An 18,028-nucleotide genomic window follows, 5' to 3' on the forward strand; every position below is an offset into this window, starting at 1 on the left:
AGACACACACAGACACACACCCACACAGGCACACACACACACAGGCACACACACACAGAGACACACACACACAGACAGACACACACAGGCACACACACAGGCACACACACACAGAGACACACACAGACAGACACACACACACACAGACAGACACACACACAGACACACCACACAGACACACACACACATACAGACACACACACACAGGCACACAGTCACAGACACACACACACAGACACACACAGACACACACACAGACACACACACACACACACATATTTGTGGAGGGATTTCCAGGTCCCAGTCTCAGGGCCAAGTGCTCTATGTGCAGACACTCATTTAATTCTCTTTTAATGCTGGGAGGTACTATAAATAATTCACAGATGAGAAACTGTGGCCTAGGGGGTTAAGATACACAAATTCACATGCTGCTAAGTTGCGGATTCAGGGTTAAAACTAGGTTCAATTTGCTACAAAAATCCTAGAAAGTCTTCTTGTTAACCTAAACCAGGAATCATTTAACTTTTTCTGTAAAGGACTAGATAGTACGTATTTTAGGCTGTGCAGGCCCATTGGTCCTTGTCACAGCTCTTCAGCTCTGCTGCTTGTAGCCAAAGCTGCCAGGGACACTCTGTAAACGAAGGAGCTTAGCTGTGTTCCACTTTCTTTGCACAATATTTGGTTGGTTTGTCAACTCCTAGACGATTCTTTAACAGTTTGGCTAGTCTAGGAACTCTAGGCAGTGTTGGGAGTCAGGTACTTGGCATTGGTAGGTAATCAGTTCACTCTGAAAAATCAAGGAAATGGGGTTTTTGAGGTTCTAGGTTTTTCAGAGAGCTCTCCTGCCCGGGCTGACCCAGTCTCTCTCTCTGCCCTTCCAAACTGGCTTCTCATGTCCCTCTGTCCCTTGGAGGCAGGATGACTTCCACTTGGGGCCCTCAGCTCCATGGCTCTGCTTGTCTAGAACTGCACCAGACCTCACCCCCAAAGCAGTCTTCACCCCATCTCTGCCTGGAGTGATCCCCAAGAAACCCAGACGGGTTCCTTGTGGAGGATGGAGTGAGGTCTGAGGGGCCATGGGTGGAGCTGAGGTTTCTCAAACCGCTGCCTACAATCTGTTCACACAGGTTGGTTCTGCCCTCTGCCGACTCTGGTAGAATGTCTGTACATGGGGCCCGAGCATAGCGCTTGCACCCCTGCCCTCAGTGTGGCCTGCCTCGAGTTCCTCCAGGTTTCTCCAGGGTCCCGAAAGGAAAAAGCTTCCCCTGGACCCTGCTCCTTTCCTTGTGCTGTCCCTGCTCTATCAGAGTGGGCTGGCTCCCTACTGCTGGGGCTCAGACACTGCGGCAAGCTCTCCCTCCTCTCTGATAAATGCAAGGCCCACTTAGCCCCCTGCACATGGTTTTCTGTCAGTCAGGAGCAGGAGGAAAAAGAGCACCAGGGGTAGCACTTAACTCCCATTCCTCTTTCAAAAGAACAGCAAGCCCTGCATAGTCTTGTTCCAACTCTGCTTCTCCACCTGCCTCTTCCAGCCCTTAGGTTTGCCCTGCCAGGTGGCTCACAGCCTCTCCTTCCTTGAGAGTCATTCCCTGCTTCAAGGGGCCTTTCCTGGTGGCTGAATTTGTGTGGGGGCACCATCCGATCTCTTCTTCTTCCAGTTCCCATGAGGCTGGCCTGGGAGCTGAAGGTGAGCAAGGTGGTGGCAGCCAGGTCTGAGGAGCTGACCACCAACCTAAGTGGGGTGACCTCCTGGCAAAGCAGCTCTGTGAGGGAGTGACGAGCAACAGACAGATGTCTGTGGGTTTCCACAGAGAGCCCAGGGTTGCTATGAGTGGGTTACTGTTCTCCCCATATCTCTTTCCAGCCCATCCTCCCCCAGACAGGACCAGGAAAAGCAGCAGAGACAGCGCTTACGTGCTCTTGATGGCACTTTCTCAGCCTAAAGAATTGAAAATTTCACAAGCTTCACTGTCCACAGGTACACAGAAGCTTCAGGGAAAAGGGAGCTGGTAGAAATAAATGCCATGGATGCACCAGCCTCTGGCAGGTAGGATGTCTATCCCCTTCTCCTCCTGCCTGGGTCAGGAGCGAGGACCGAGGAAGAATGGAGCTGAGTTGGCATCCTGGAACTTGATGTTTCTGACCTCCTTCAGGTCAAATACAAACGGTGTCTTACAATCTATACCTTAAATTCACCATGCCTCTTCCTCCCTCCATTAAAGAGTGGGCTTCAGGGAGCGTTAACTGGGATATATACAGAGCGAAATTACTGAGTTGCACCACACATGTTGCCCAGAGTCGACCCTCGGTAAACAAGAACTCCCTTTTCTTTCCAGAAGGGATAATCAAAAGTTAAGCATGCCATTAAAACCACCGCCACCAACCACCACAACCGCAGACCTATGAAGGACAATTATGAAGTTCACAGACAGGGCGGATCAAAGTTTTCCTCAAAGTGCGCTGAGTCTAGCCTTCCGTGGGGAGTGTGACTCGGGGACTGAGAGTCCATGACAGAAGTGTCCTGGGGGGTCAACTCCTGAAAACAAAGGTGTTCTGAGCTCACCTGCGGACCAAATGGGCCCGTCCTCCAGGTCTTTTCCCTCAATTTGTGCAGCTACTGGATAGGGGAAGAGCTCTGGGGACACCGGAAGCATGAAAACACCATCGTGTGGGGCCCGGGAGAGAAAGACCCGCTGCCTTTCCATCAGGTCACAAGGCTCAGCTCTTCACAGCTCCCACGTGTGAGCCCACACGGGGCTGGTGCCCACGAGGGTCTACAGTCCCCTGTCCACCCTTAGTGTATTCTGAAAAGCTACATTTTCAAAAAGGAAACCTGACCATGGCAAGACTTTCCTTCCCACACCTCGGCTTCATATCCCTTCCCGAAATGCTCTTGACAAAATGAACGAAGGACAGGCTGGGGAAGGGTTGCTCCCTGCATGTTCTGGTTGAGGATGCATTTTATTGACTCGCAGAAGATGAAATCATGACCGCAGCATCAGGGACTTAAGTAAGACCCTGAGAGGAAGCTTTGGACATGAATGGTGGAAAGGCACTGGACCAGGGTTGGCAAAACTAGGCCCCTGGGCTATACATCGGACCCACTACCTGTTTTTTATGGCCAGTGAACTAAGAATGGCTTTTACATTTTGATTATATTTTTTTAATTCAAGTATAATTAACATGCCATGTTGTATTAGTTTCAGGTGCACAATATAATGTTAAATGGTTAAAAAAAAGCAGAAGAAGAGTATTTGGTGGCATGCGAAAATCATATAAAATTCAAATTTCAGTGTCCATACATGAAGTTTTATTGGAACAGAACCGAGCTCATCCGTTTAACGTGTTGCCTGTGGCAGCATGAGCGGCAACCTGGCGTTGAGCGGTCATGTGGTGAGCAGGGCCTACAGGACCTCGAATCCTTTTTCTCTGGCCCGTTCCAGAGAGTTTGCTGGGCCCTGCACTAGGCAACGGTGTGCACTGGGGTTCTGCAGTATGTCTCTCGGGACATACTGACAAGGAGTTGAGTGCAGTCGGGTGTGAGGGTGAGGGACAGATAAGAGGAGCTCCAGAAGGGCCTTTCTCTCTGGCTGTTGCTCCTATCACGGGGCCTGCTCCTCTGAAGGCACACACAGCACCCTGGCATAGTTTGGGGCTCAGTTGTGAAGCCACAGGCTGGTGCCTTCCCACTTTGTCTCAGAAGGTTCTCCACCATGTTTCACTCAAGTCCCTTAGGTTGCTATCACCATTTCCCGCAGTCCTGGGAGTTCCTGAGTCAGAGAGGGGAAATGATCTCTGAGTCTGAGGGCAAGCAAAGGGCAGAAAGGGAACGAACCCAGGAGATCTGGCTCCCAGTAGAGGTTGGGCTGACAATTCCTTCCAGGGAAGAGCAGATAGCCTCTTTTTCTGCCCTCTAATCCAAGACCCATGCCATTTGGCATTCCAGGTGGGTAGGCCTCTTACCTGCATGTCCCTCTTGGCGATGAAACCCTTGCCTTCTGTGTCGCAGGTCTGAAAGAATTCCCATGCCTTGCTCCGCATGGCTAGCTCCAGGGGACCCAGACATGCCCCACTCTCCTTTGGACCGTGGCCAAGTCTCTGGGGTCTAGAGACTACTCTCCTGTCAGGGGTAGCCATCCAGGTTTGTCAATTTCTTCAAGTCTTTGCAGAACCTGAACACAGAAGATGAGGGAGACAAGTGGGTGTGGTGTGGATGGAGTGAGGTGTGCCCACCTCTCTTAGCAACCACCTCCTCATTAGCAGAAGCTCAGGGCAAGGGGAAATGTGCTGTGATCACTAATAGATCAGCTAGCCTGTCAAAGAAAGAAGAGGGGGAAGAAAGAAAACAGACATTTCCAGATTGAGCCTGCAGATGAAAGCTGATGGATGGAAGTGCTCCAGGTCCTCAAGGAGCTTCTATTCCACCGGACTTGCCAGGCCTAGTTTGGTGACACCCAGGGCTGTCTCCAGCCAACACAGAATCACAAATCATATGCACTGATCTGATTTCTGAAAGCCCCTCCACGAGTTTTCTCAGAGGGTGCATTGTGATGTGATCCTATGGAAGAAGGTCTGCAGAAACCTGCCTCTAGTCTGGACTCTGCTACTATTTAGGTGACCTTGAACAAGTCCATACCTGCCTGGTCTCGGTTTCCTCATCTGCTGCGTAATGATAAGACTGGACCTATTTGTCTTTAAGGTCCCTTCTACCTCTGACTGTCTGTAAGTTTATGAAATTTCAACAGAAGAAATTGTTATTACTAAAAACTTGGGTTAATGTGATAAAAGGCAATATCAAAATCCTCAGAGTTTTCTATCTGAAGACTTTTTGGAAGTAGACTAGGTCCACATTTTCAGTATATGATAGTATTTGAATGTTAAAATATAGATGCACACTGTAATGCATTTTGGGGAAATGCAGAAAATGAAGTTCTAAATCATGTCTCCTGTGCCATGCTCAGAAAAATGTTGGAAAATCACTGTATCAGCAGGTGAATTTGTCTAATTATTAGAGCCCGGGGATCTGGCTCAGTTACACCATAATTCCAGAGTAATCTATAATTTCTCAACATTTTCCACCTGCCAGATGTGTCAAGAGCTGTGGGCCCAGAACCAGAAGACTACCCCTGGCCTCAGGAATGCACTCTGTGTAACAGAGCCCAGATAAGGTCCAGCAGACTTCACCTTCTTGCTCCACTTGGGCGGGACTATGGGCTCCCATCTGACTCTTCTGACCAGCCCCTCCCTCAGGAATTGAGTGTTTCTCTTCATCCCTACACAATGTGAACTGGCCATCACCTAATCATAGACAGATTTAACATTTCTATTCTCCCTTCCCCAGGGGGAACTAACTACCTTAGTTATAAGTCCCAAGAGAGTAGGGCTGTTTCTGCGCAGCTTATGTGCATTGCCCAGAATATCTATGTGCAACTCTGAGCTTAGGAAGGGCTTTGGGATAATAACAGTGGTAACATCTGAGCTTCTGTAAATGCACAGCATGAGCCTAATAGTCTGTGTCTTCCTGCTACCTAGCCAGGACTGTCTCAAGGTCTCTGCTATCCAGTAGCCCCTACCCCATTCCCACCTGCTGTTCCCAGACGACTGGACTAATAACACCTGTCATTCTTTGAGGGTTTTCTCTTGCCAGTCCCCTAATATACTTCATCCTAATAGAACCTGATATCCCCCTGTTAGGCAAGTGTGATTAGGATTCCCATCATACAGATGAGGAAACTGAGTTTGGGAAATGTTAAGCAACTTGGATCAAGGTCTAGTATAGTTAGAGACCTTATGTACTCTACCACATTGCCTTCCGATCATGGGTCCCAGCTGTGGGCTTGCTCTTAATGGTCTACTTATCACCAACAGATAATAACCCAAGTCACCTTCCAGAGACATATTCGTCATTTTAACATTTATCATTCATTCATTCATTCTCATCTATTGATTACCCTGTAGCAGGTTCTGAGCTAACACCGAAAAATGCAAACATGAATAAGACATGATCCCCACTGTTAATGAATGAGCCTCAAATCGTGGGATTTCAGTCACAGTAACTGGCAGTAAAGGAGGGTATTTTGGGTTAGGTCTGACCTCCATATCCCTCAAAATAGACTACATAGCAATCAACTACTACTGACTACTTATGTGAGCTTAAGTAAGCCCCTGAGCCATTCTGGGCCTGGCAATTAGTAGAGATGATTTCTCAGTTCTAGGTCTGACTTTCTCTGGCTCTCTGCTTTCCCGGACCCATGTCACAGGTGATGCATGGCACGAGAGAGCCCATGTAATAGTTCTAAAGCAGCCAGCTATGAGCAGCTACTAGATAGGCACCATGTCTTATTTGATGTTACCCCCAGTTCCTAGCCCAGAATATGTATATAACTGGGGCTCATTGATCGTCTGTTGAATAAAAGAAGACCAATTTTCGGCTGAATTCTTTGCAGGGAGGCCTAAAAACATTTGTATTTCAATCAGATAGCTCTATACGTGGGATTTTTATCTCATAAAGAATAAGTTCAGACTTCCATTTCCAGAAAAGATGGAGTAACAGAGACTGAATTTACTTTTCCAACTGAAATAATAAAAAATCTAAACAAAATATATTTTTTTTAAAAAAGCTTTCTAAGACACTGGACATCAGGCAATGAAGGACAGTGATCCTTCAGCAGGGTCAAGACTAGGGTGAGCTGAATGAGGCTCCTAAAGAGGAAAATTAAAGGAGGCATTTACTCTCAGGTACTAGCCCTGTACTTGCACAACTCTGAAAGTTTCTTCTTAAGGGTGAGACACCTAAAGTATATATTTAAAGAGAAACCCATTCTGAAAACTGTGCATCGGACAGTGATTACCTTCTTAAATTTTGTACCCCAGGGACCTTACTCACCTCACTCTATCCCAAAGCCTGTTTGTGACAGATGGGAAACAAACAAAAGGAGCCCTATTATTGCGTAGAGAGTTTTTCGGCCATGAAACAGGAAGGGGAAATCCAGGCAGAGCCTGGCAGACTCTCCAAGTTGAGGAAACCCAACTATATGCTGCCTACAAACATTATGACACAAATAGGTTAAAAACAAAAGGCTGAAGATGTCCATCGACAGATGAATGGATAAAGAAGATGTGGTATATATATACAATGGAATATTATGCAGCCATCCAAAGGAATGAGATCTTGCCATTTGCAACGACGTGGATGGAACTGGAGGGTGTTATGCTGAGTGAAACAAGTCAATCAGAGAAAGACATGTATCATATGACCTCACTGATAATGAGGAATTCTTAATCTCAGGAAACAAACTGAGTGTTGCTGAGTGGTGGGGGGTGGGAGGGATGGGGTGGCTGGGTGACAGACATTGGGGAGGGTATGTGCTATGGTGAGCGCTGTGAATTGTGGAAGACTGTTGAATCACAGATCTGTACCTCTGAAACAAATAATGCAATATATGTTAAGAAAAAAAAAAGAAGAAGAAGAAGATAGCAGGAGGGGAAGAATGAAGGGGGGGAATCGGAGGGGGAGACGAACCATGAGAGACGATGGACTCTGAAAAACAAACTGAGGGTTCTAGAGGGGAGGGGGCGGGGGGATGGGTTAGCCTGGTGATGGGTATTAAGGAGGGCACGTTCTGCGTGGAGCACTGGGTGTTATGCACAAACAATGAATCATGGAACACTACATCAAAAACTAATGATGTAATGTACGGTGATTAACATAACGGCTGGAAAAATATATATCACGTTAATACTAGCCAAGAGAAAGCTGCATATTAATATCAGGCAGAGTCTATTCTAGAACAAAGAATATTAATAAGAATAAAGAAAGTAATTCATAATGATAAAGAAATCAATTCATCAATAAGATAATAATAATCCTAAATATTTATGCACCTAATAACAGGGCTTTAAAATGTATGAAGCAAAAACTGATAGAATTGCAAGGAGAAATAGACAAATCCACAGTCACATTCAAAGATTTCAATATCCCTCTATAAATAATTAATAAAACAAGTAGACTGAAATCAGCAAAGATATAGAAGTAAACAACGCCATCAACCATCTTGACCTAATTGACATTTGTAGAATACTCTACCCAACAAAAGCTAAATACACTTTTTTTTCAAGTGCACATGGAATATTTACCAAGACTGTCCATATTCTGGTCCACAAAACAAGTTTCAATAAATTTTAAAGGATGCAAGTCATATAAAGTATGTTCTTTAACCACGGGGAATTACATTAGAACCAATAACAGAAAGACCTCTGGAATATCCCCAAATATGTGAAAACTACATAACATATTTCTAAATAACTCATGGGTCAAAGAAGAATCAGAAAGGGAAATGAAAAAGTATTTTGAACCAAGTGAAAATAAAAGCACAATATATCAAATTTGGTGAGATATTGCTAACATAGTACTCAGGGAAAAAAGATTATCTAGACACACATATTAGAAGAGAAGAAAGGTCTCAAATCAATGACCTCAGCTTCTAACGTAAGAAACTAGAAAGAGAAGAACAAATTATACCCAAAGTAAGGAGAAAAAAATGCTAAGAGTCTGAGCAGAAATCAATGAAATAGAAAACAGAATAACAATAGAGAAAATTAACAAAAATAAAAGCTTGTTTTTAAAGAAGATCAGTAAGGGGGAAGACACAAATTGTAATATCAGAAATTTGAGAGGTGACACATTACAAATTCTATAGACAATGAAAGGCTAAGAGACTGTTATGAACAATTTTATGGCAATAAATTTGACAATTTAGATGAGATGGACAAATTCCTTGAAGATCACTAAATATCAAAGCTCACTCAAGAAGAAATAGGTAAAGTGGGTAACACAACTAAAGAAATTGAACTGACAGTGACAACCCTTTCTACAAGAAAACTCAAGGCCCAGATGGCTGTATGGATGAACACTACAAATTTTTAAAGAAAAACTAACACCAGTTCTATGCAAACTCTCCAGAAAACAGAAGAATATGAAATACTTCCTAATATATTCTATGAGGTCAGGATTACCTGCTACCAAAACTGGACAAAGACATTATAAGAAAAGAAATTTATATCGCTCATGAACATAGATGCAAAAATTCTTTAGGAAATTTTAACAGATTGAATCCAACACCATATATAAAAAGAATAAATACATCCTGACCAAGTGGAGTTCTATCCCAGGAATGTGAAAATGGTTTAACATTTGAAAATCAACAATGTAATTCACCATATTAACAAATTAAAAGAGATAAACCTTACGATCATCTCAGTAGATGCAGAAAAAGCATTTGACAAAACCCTACATCTACTCCTGATGAGAACTCTCAGAAAACCAGTAATAGGAAGGAGTCTGCCCAACCTGAAAAAGTGCATCTACAAAAAACCGACAGCTGATATTATACTTAATTATACTTAATGCCAGATGTTTTCCTCCTATGATCAAGAAAAAGACAAGAATGTCTACTCTTAGCACGTCTATCTCACATTGCGTTGGAGATTTAGCCAGTTCATTGAGGCAAGAAAAGAAATAAAAAACGTTCAGATTAGACATGGAAAAAGTAAAATCATCTTTATTCCCGGGTGATATGATTGTCTACATAGAAATTCTGGTGAAATTCAAAAAAAGCTACTAGAACTGATAAGTGAATTTGACAAGGTTAAGAATTAGATTTCTCTACAAAAATCAATTGTGTTTTCTGTACGGCAGCAACAAAAACTTAAAATTGAAATAAAAATGCCACTTACAATAGCATCAAAAATATGAAATACTTAGGAATATAGCTGACAAAAATGTGTAATACCTGTATACAGAAAGCTTCAAAATATGGATGAGAGAATTAAATTAAAGAAGACCAAAACATGGGTAGATATTCACGTTCATGGTTCGGAAGACTCAGTACTATTAGGATGTCATTTCTCTCTAAATTTGTCTCTAGATTCATCTCAATCTCAATCAAAGTCCCAGCAGGCTTTTTTGTAGAAATTGACAAGCCAATCTAAAATTCATATTGAAATGCAAAGGACCTAGAATAGCCAAAACAATTTTGAAAAAAGAAGAACAACATTGGAAAACTAACACTATCTGATTTCAAAACTTATTATAAATCTATAGTAATAAAGGCACTGACTATGGTATTGGCACGAAGATCAAAAAAAAAAAAGATAAATGGAACAAAATAGAGAATGGAGCATCCAGAAATAGACCTATATATATAACTGATTTTTTACAAGAATGCAAAGGCAGTGCAGCGGAGAAAGGAAAATCTTTTCAGCAAATGGGACTGGAATAATTGGATATCCATTTGCAAAAAAAGAATGTCAATGCATACCTTATACCGCATACAAAAGTTGGCTCAAAATGGATCATAGACCTAAATGTAATGTCTAAAAATTTAAAACTACAAGTAGAGAATGTTCTTGTGACCTTGGCTTAGACAAAGATTCCTTAGGTCAGGTACAGTCCCTTTGGAAAACATCTGGAGGTTTCTTTACAAAGTCAGACTTCTACTGTGCCATTCCACTCCTAAATATTTACCCAAGAGAACAAAAGCATTCTGTCCACACAAAGACCTATACATGAACGTTCACAGAAGCTTTATTTGTAGTAGCCAAAAACAACACAAATATTCATCAACAGGTGAATGGGTGAGCAGACTGTCACATACACACACAATGGAACGCTACTCTGCATTAAAACGAATAAACTATTGAGCCAAGCAACAAAATGGATAAATCTTGAAAATAATCATGTGAGCAAAAAAAGCCATACAGGAAGAGTACGTAGTATTTGATTCCATTTATATAAAATTGTAAAAATGAAGACAGATATATAGTGACAGAAAAAAGATAAGGGAGGGTGAAAAAGGGTAAGAAGGAGAGATTACAAATGGGCAAGAGGAGAGTTTTTGGGGGTGTGGATATGTCCATGTCTTCAGTGTGATCACGTCATGGAGATAGATAGATAGATAGATAGATAGATATGCATAGACACACATATATCCATACATACATATGTATGTACATACAAATATATATATCAGAACTTATCAAATCATATACCTTTTTATTTTTTTTTGAGAGTGGGCACGTGAGCAGGGTCGGGCAGAGGGGGAGAAAGAGAGAATCCCAAGCTGGGACGTAGAGCCCAACTTAGAGCTGACGTGAGGCTCAATCCCACAACCCTGAAATCATGACCTGGGCCGAAACCAAGAGTCAGACAGGTGCCCCTCAAATTGTACACTTTAAATACGTGCAGTTTATTATACGTCAATAGCTGAATAGATCTATTTAAAAAGACAGATAATCGGGCCAGGCCTGTACCTTCTCATATCCCCCGACTTGCAAATCTAACCCCGCCTGATTCTTCCTTCTAAATTCAACTCTGGCAAGCAGAAAATGGCAGAAAATTAAGTAATTTCCCTGTGAAAATCCTCAGTCCCTTACTGTAAGGAACTCAGTGAACTCTGCAAATAGGGGGGCAGGGCAGACCGTTCATTCAGCCCCCTTTCTCTTACGCCTTCTCCCCTGGCGTGGCCTGTGATCTTTGCCCTGCATCTGTGGGTTTTCAGAGGGAAAGAGAAGACGAAACAACAGAAGGGCTTCTGCTTTTGTTTCAAAAATAAATTGGCAGCCGTGTGACTGGCCCGGCTGTTTCACACTTGGGTGAAGCCCAGGGTTGCTCTGGGCTCAGGGCTGCACCCAGCTTTCTGCCTCAAACATCTTTTAGACCAACGGACAGTACGGCCATACAAGAGAAACTGGTGGGGTATATTCCAAAGGGAAAGGGAAAACGCCATCGCCATCACAAGCGGAAGAGTGACATCATGTTTTATCTGCCTGTCTCTATCTGAACTTGTGGACCACTCTTCTCCATCCAGAGTGGTTCCACAAAAGCCTTTATACACGGATGGAAATTATCCAGCCCTCAAACATTTCCAGGAACATTTCCCAGATTTCCGAAGCCATTCTAGCAGCTTAGTAACTGCTGCAGTCAGAAAGGTCATAGATCAAACCTAAATCCCTCCTAGAGCTTCTGAGGTAATTTCCCCCTTACTCGGGGCTCGGTGGAGATGGAGAGCAGCTGGTATGCCCCCCACACCCCACGCCCACTGCACACTTGAAAGCAGCCCCGAAATCACCCTGATCCCCCCCTGAATCTCTCCTGCAGCAGGCAGTTGGGAAATCGAAAGCACAAAAGGCATCTTCGGGATCTGTTGGAATCTCTTTAATTATCCTGGCTTTCAGTGGAGGCGTTCTCCATACACCCGGAGTCTCAGCCATTCACTCTGAGCAGGCAGTGTCAAAAGGAGGCGGGGGTAGGCGGGTCCCCTCAAACTGCAGAGGGCGCAAGAGGGGTGCTGAGCAAAGCTTGCAAACGCAACTTCCATAGGAATGGTTGTGAAATGCTCATGAGGGAACGGTCCACAGTGCGCCTCCTGGGCCGGAGCAAGTTAAGGAGAATTCGAGGCCTCAGATGGGAGGTGTTTCCTTGGACTGAGCAAAGGCAAGATTTTCAGATCCTTCTCCATCCTATAAAAACAGTCTGTGTAGGTCTGCGTGGATTCTCAGTGTGGGGAATGCAGTCAGGGTGCGGGTCTAAGTCCACCTTCCCTGAGAAGTCTTACTGGCCGCCCAGTCTGGACTGCGTGGGCCACTGTCCCTTTGAATACTTACTGACTCTTTCATGCTTTCAGCATTAGAACATACTGCTTGGTCTGGTTCAAGTGTACATGATAGGGCTTACTTCTTCCACGAAGGCAAAAGCTCTAACTCCATAAATCTTAGTGAGTGTGAAATTGATACTTGAACACTCAAATAAACAAATGTCCCACCATTTCCCAGTCTGGTACTTTGCACATGCTATGTGCCGAATAAATGTGTGTTGGCTTCTTACCTGACCATCGACAGTAAGAGCTGAGAATGGTAAATATTTGTGGTATAATGAAAACTATATAACTATATACTTGGTCTTTGCCCCTGTTTCCTGGCACAGAGGTCCTGAAATTTCTTGAGTGAAATGAGTGCCATTTGCTATTCATCATGAGCCCCTTCTGATCACACCTGAGTTTATGGGGAAGCACTGACTCTTGATGGGCTTCTAGATAGCTTCAGCATGGGGGTTGGGTGCCAGAGCAAACAACCAGGAGATGAGACGGTTGACCTTCAGGAAGGACAGAGGGGCTGATGCTTGAGTTCAATCACAGTGGCCAATGACTGAATCAGTCATGCCAAGGAAAGGAAACTGCCATCAAAAGCCCTAACCGACGGGGCTCAGGAGCTTCCGGGTTGGTGAACACAGGGAGTAGGCATGGAAGCATCATACACACACACACACCTCCCCTTGCCCTTCTCATCTCTTCCATTTGGCTGTTCCTGAGCTGCATCCTTTATAATAAACCAGTACACATAAGTGAAGCACTTTCCTGAGTTCTATGAGTCGTTCTAGCGCATCACTGACTGTGAGAAGGGGAATACCTGGCTGGTCAGTCAGACAGACTGGTGACAGCCTGGGACTTGAGACCAGCATCCGAGGGGGGCCGTCTTGTGGGAAGGAGCCTTCAGCTATGGGTCAGCGCTAACTCTGGGGAGTTAGTGTCAGAGCTGAACTGAGTCATGGGGCACACGTTCATATCAGAAATGGTGTTAAAAAAAAGACACCTCCATATTTGGCAACTAGTTCTCCAGGGTGAGGAGGGGAAAAGCCCTGATTTATTGGCATCTGCCTGTTTCTAGAGTGTCAGGGTTCTCATCATGGCCTATTTCAAGCTACCAGCAGTCAGCCCTCACTGAGAAGAAATTGTGAGGCTAATGTTTCTGCCCTGATCTCTACATCCCCAGGACTGTCTGCAGAGGCGATGGTAGCTGATGCCTCCTTAGGCTATGCGCCCCTCATCTACCCCTTGCTGGAGACTTAGGTTGCACGGTCCATTTCAAATGCATCTTTTTTTTTTTTTTAGATTTTATTTATTTGCGAGAAAGAGAGTAAGAGAGAGAGAGAAAGCACAAGCAGGAGGAGTGGCAGGCAGAGGGAGAAGCAGGCTTCCCGCTGAGCAGGGAGCCCGATGCCGGGCTTGATCCCAGGACCCTGGCACATGACCTGAACTGTAGGCAGATGCTTAACCCCAGAGCCACCCAGGCACCCCCTCAACTGAATCTTTGTACTTGGGGAAAATGTGCTGTGACCAAACCTCACGGTTTCATAGGTGGTCTGCTCGTTATTCATGAACGTACCCCTCCCCTCCTCTGCACAGCTCTAGGCAAACCCTCTGGTGGGACCAGGACAGTGAGGCAGGTATATGGCTCCTTTTGGTGAGGAACAAAGATGCTGCTTTGCAGAACCCCTTTCACCACCCTACTGCTCAAGACTAAAGTCTTCAGCACAGGAACCAGACCAGTCTGGAAAGGAGACTTTCCCTGTGCTGTATGTGATTGTTACCTACTTCTTGGACACACAGTGCAGGGGGCCTTTGGACCAATCCCACCCCTTCTCCAACAGGCCTCTTGCTGTGGTGGATAAGACCACAAACTCCACGGCCAGGCTGCCCACAGTACGAGCTATACGGCCACAGACAGGTTTCTTAAGCTCTCTGTGCCCTGCTTTCTCATCCATAAAATGTTAGCTATGCTTACTATTCTTTCTTTTTTAAGATTTTATTTTTAAGTAATCTCTACACACAACAGGGGGCTTGAACACATGGGCACACGCGCACACACATATGCACACACACACACACAGGCACACGCCCACACAAGCGCACGCACACTGACACGCGCGCACACGCAAACACACACGGACACGCGCACACACTGGCACCCACACGCACACACGCGCACACGCGCAGAGATCAAGAGCCCCGTGCTCTTCTGACTGAGCCAGCTGGGTGCCCCTGGTTATTATTCTTATTATGGAATTCAAGTGGGCTTGCTCTACTCCAGATAAAATTCTAACAGAACTAATAAGCAAAAAAAAAAAAATAAATGCTACATGAAGAGATATGATCAAGAAGCCCATAAATCTACCACTGACTGCCACAGCTGGACGGGACTTCGTGGTATAATGTCACCCACCCAAGGCCACCTGGAAGGCCAGGTGCCTCATTGGCCCGAATAAAGGGGCAGGGGTACGAAGGAAATGCCTTTGGGAGGACCATCTTATACTCTGCAGCCTGTTGTCGCTTATGCAACCGCTATATCCTGCCTCCTCTTCCCTCAAATTAGGTCCAATTTCCCTGTTCTCGCCTCAAGGGAGACAGGGAACAGCTGTCTCCTATCTTCATAAAATAACTCTTCCAGGTCCGGACAACTATTATTAAACATCCCCCTTCACACTTCTCTAGCTCTATTATAAGATACATTAAATGTCCTGATAATGGTTTGAGGTCTCTGTGAGATGGTTGCTGTTCACCCCAATTCCTCTAATAATTAGTGGTTGTAAACCACTTGGAAGATAAAAGGCATTTTATAAGAGCTAAGTCCTATTATGATTAGCTTTCCAGTATTTCCTTGCTGATGCTGATGAGCACATCAAAGCCAAACATGGCCACAGCGTGGTATCTGGTGGTTAATTAGATGTCGTTCAAGGCGGCTCATATATATTAAAGAAACTGCTGCAAAATTTAACAACATTAAAAAAGTGCCTGCTTTCTCCCCAACACAAACAAGCTCTTTTCAAAGGCTGTCAGGGTTGATGCTGGCAAGACAAGTGCCCGGTGAGGACCAAGAGCTAATGATCCTCTGGGCGTGGAAGAGAAAGACACAGTAATGACACCCGGCTTTGTATAAAGGCTTACTGGTGTCAACATTATACCAGGGACCCTATCTCATTTTTATTTTGTTTTGGCTATCCTTCTGTGATATGAGGCAGCAAAGTAACGCCATCCCCCACTTTGCAGACAAGGAAGCTGCAAAATGGGTTTTAGAGGTGGACATCAGCATGCACAGCTGGACAAAGTTAAGGCAGAAGTGATCGGGGTGACACTCCTGATGCCCCACGCACATCCTCTGGGATATCTGTGCGCCCCACCCCCACCCCCAGCATCTGCATGCCTTTGCTTCTAACTCCCTGTGCCTGTATCGCTTAGAAGGCTGGTCCTCAGGCTGCTGCAGCTTTGTCCACACAGAACTGAAAGCGCCTGGGCTCCCCGGTCACCCCAAAACAGCGGGTAGGCAATGATAGGCTGGGGCAGAAGCGTGAAAGCCCAGCGGGGACAAACTCTGAGCTGCGATTTTCAGCTGAGGTCACTTTTGTGGGACCAGGCTGAGGCTGGAGCTCCACCTGACACTGCCCTTGACCCCTTCCCCCAGCTTGCCCTGCTTCCCGCCCCTTTGCCGCACTCTCCCAGGAGCACTGCCTTAATTCCATCTGCTTGCACATGGATCCCCCTCTCAGGATCTGCTTCTGGGGGAACCCCGACTAAGATGACTCTCTCGACTCAACATTCATGAGAATGTTTTATGTGTTTCCTGTTAAGTACATTCTCCCAGATCCCCTCAATCCCAAACCTTCCTTTCCAGGTCTCCAACCTGAAATATCTATGGTTCTCTGTGCCCTGCCCCCCCCCCCCCACCCCCTGTAGGCCACCAAGCCTCTTCACTCTCAGAGCCCCTGTTTTCCCTGGGATCGTGATATTCTAACTGCTTCTAAAAAAACTAACCTCTGGACTCTCCGTGGGTACAAGAAAAGCACTGAACCAGGAAGATGGGGTAAGAGATACAAAGATATATTTAAAACTATCCCTTTCCTCAATGAATTTTTAACTTTGCAAGGGGACAAGATACAAATAAAGGAGGCAGAGGATGAGAGTCACATGGGTACACATGAGGAAAGCTGCAGGAGCAAGCAACTCTCAGAACAGTCCCCCAAAACGAGGCCACTGTCCACAGCACTCCACGCCACCCAATTCTGGCTCTACTATTTCATCTTAAATGTTCAAGAAAATGGAGGTCAGCTCTGGCAGAGATAATCTGAATGAGTGGGTAATCCAAAAAAGACCAGCTTGCATTTAATGCTGGTTTGCATTATTTTTTTTTTTTTTTTTTAGTAATACTTCCTTGGGAAACAGCTTCAGAGAGGTTAAGTAACTTTATCTCAGGAAAACAGCGAATTAGTGACAGTGTGTGAATTCAATCCTAAGCCTGCCTCACTCTTTAAAACATCAGTTTCTCTATGAAATGGGACCAATGATTCCCACCTCACCAAATTGTGATAAAAATTAAAAAAAAATAATATACACGGGGTATCCAAAAATATCTGGTATAATAAGCACGATGTAGTAGGTGATAAGTATTATTATTCCCAGAGGTAATGTTATTGAGCCAAAGGGTATGCATATTTTTCTATGTATATTTTAAAGGCTCTTAATACAGACTACCAAAATGCTTTCCAAAAAAAAAAACACAAAAAACAGAAAAAAACAAACCTCAAACACAGTTAAGCAAGCCATGACAGCATTGCCAAGGGGACCTGACCATGCCTCCTTACTGTTTTCACGATAAATCTTACATCTACACAATGACCACGACCATCTATAAAGATGTCTTTGTAGACATCTTCCCCCACCGCCCTCACTGCATTCGCTGCCCCTCAAATGATTTCCTATTCTCTCAGCAATGTAATTCTCTTAGCATCTTCAAACATGGTTTACTTGCCTGGCATGCCCCCCCCCCTTGTCTATACTAAGTCCTATGAACACTGAAGAATTCCATTTAAGGAGTACTTTCTCTGAGAAAACATTGTGACCTCAGCACAGTCTGACTTACATGCTTTTCCTCTGGGCTTCCAGAGCCTTCTGGACTTACGTCTGCTGCAGGAATTAGTCATGGTAGAGATTCACTTGTCAGTGCTCCTCCATCCCTCTCTCTCTCTCTCAACCTCTCTCTCTCTCTCTCTCTCTCACACACACACACACACACCACCTGCAAATGCCTTGAAAGAATGGATCACATCTCATTCCCCACACTTAGCAAAATATCTGGCTCATTGGCAAAGCTAAGTGAATGAACATCTATAAATAATAAAAAAAAAAAATGAGAACCCATG

The 18,028-nt window shown here is 44.7% G+C and overlaps 1 protein-coding gene across 7 annotated transcripts in view; it reads right to left on the bottom strand.

Annotated features, from left to right (window-relative positions):
* The window catches only part of CRACR2A (calcium release activated channel regulator 2A), a 129,702-nt gene that overhangs the window by 73,504 nt on the left and 38,170 nt on the right, over positions 1-18,028 (bottom strand). For 5 of the 7 annotated variants that reach the window (XM_025851808.2, XM_025851801.2, XM_073886983.1 and 2 more), the window contains one exon: positions 3,964-4,172. The exons of the other annotated variants lie outside the window; for them this stretch is intronic. In XM_025851808.2, the coding sequence (XP_025707593.1) occupies positions 3,964-4,137 (174 nt within the window). In that variant the 5' untranslated portion in view covers positions 4,138-4,172. The remainder of the gene's footprint in view (positions 1-3,963; positions 4,173-18,028) is intronic. 7 annotated transcript variants of the gene reach the window in all.

Source organism: Callorhinus ursinus, unplaced genomic scaffold (genome assembly GCF_003265705.2).
Source record: "Callorhinus ursinus isolate GAN/ISIS: 27379988/994484 unplaced genomic scaffold, GSC_fseal_2.0 scaffold74, whole genome shotgun sequence".
In the NCBI taxonomy this organism is placed as follows: Eukaryota; Metazoa; Chordata; class Mammalia; order Carnivora; family Otariidae; genus Callorhinus; species Callorhinus ursinus.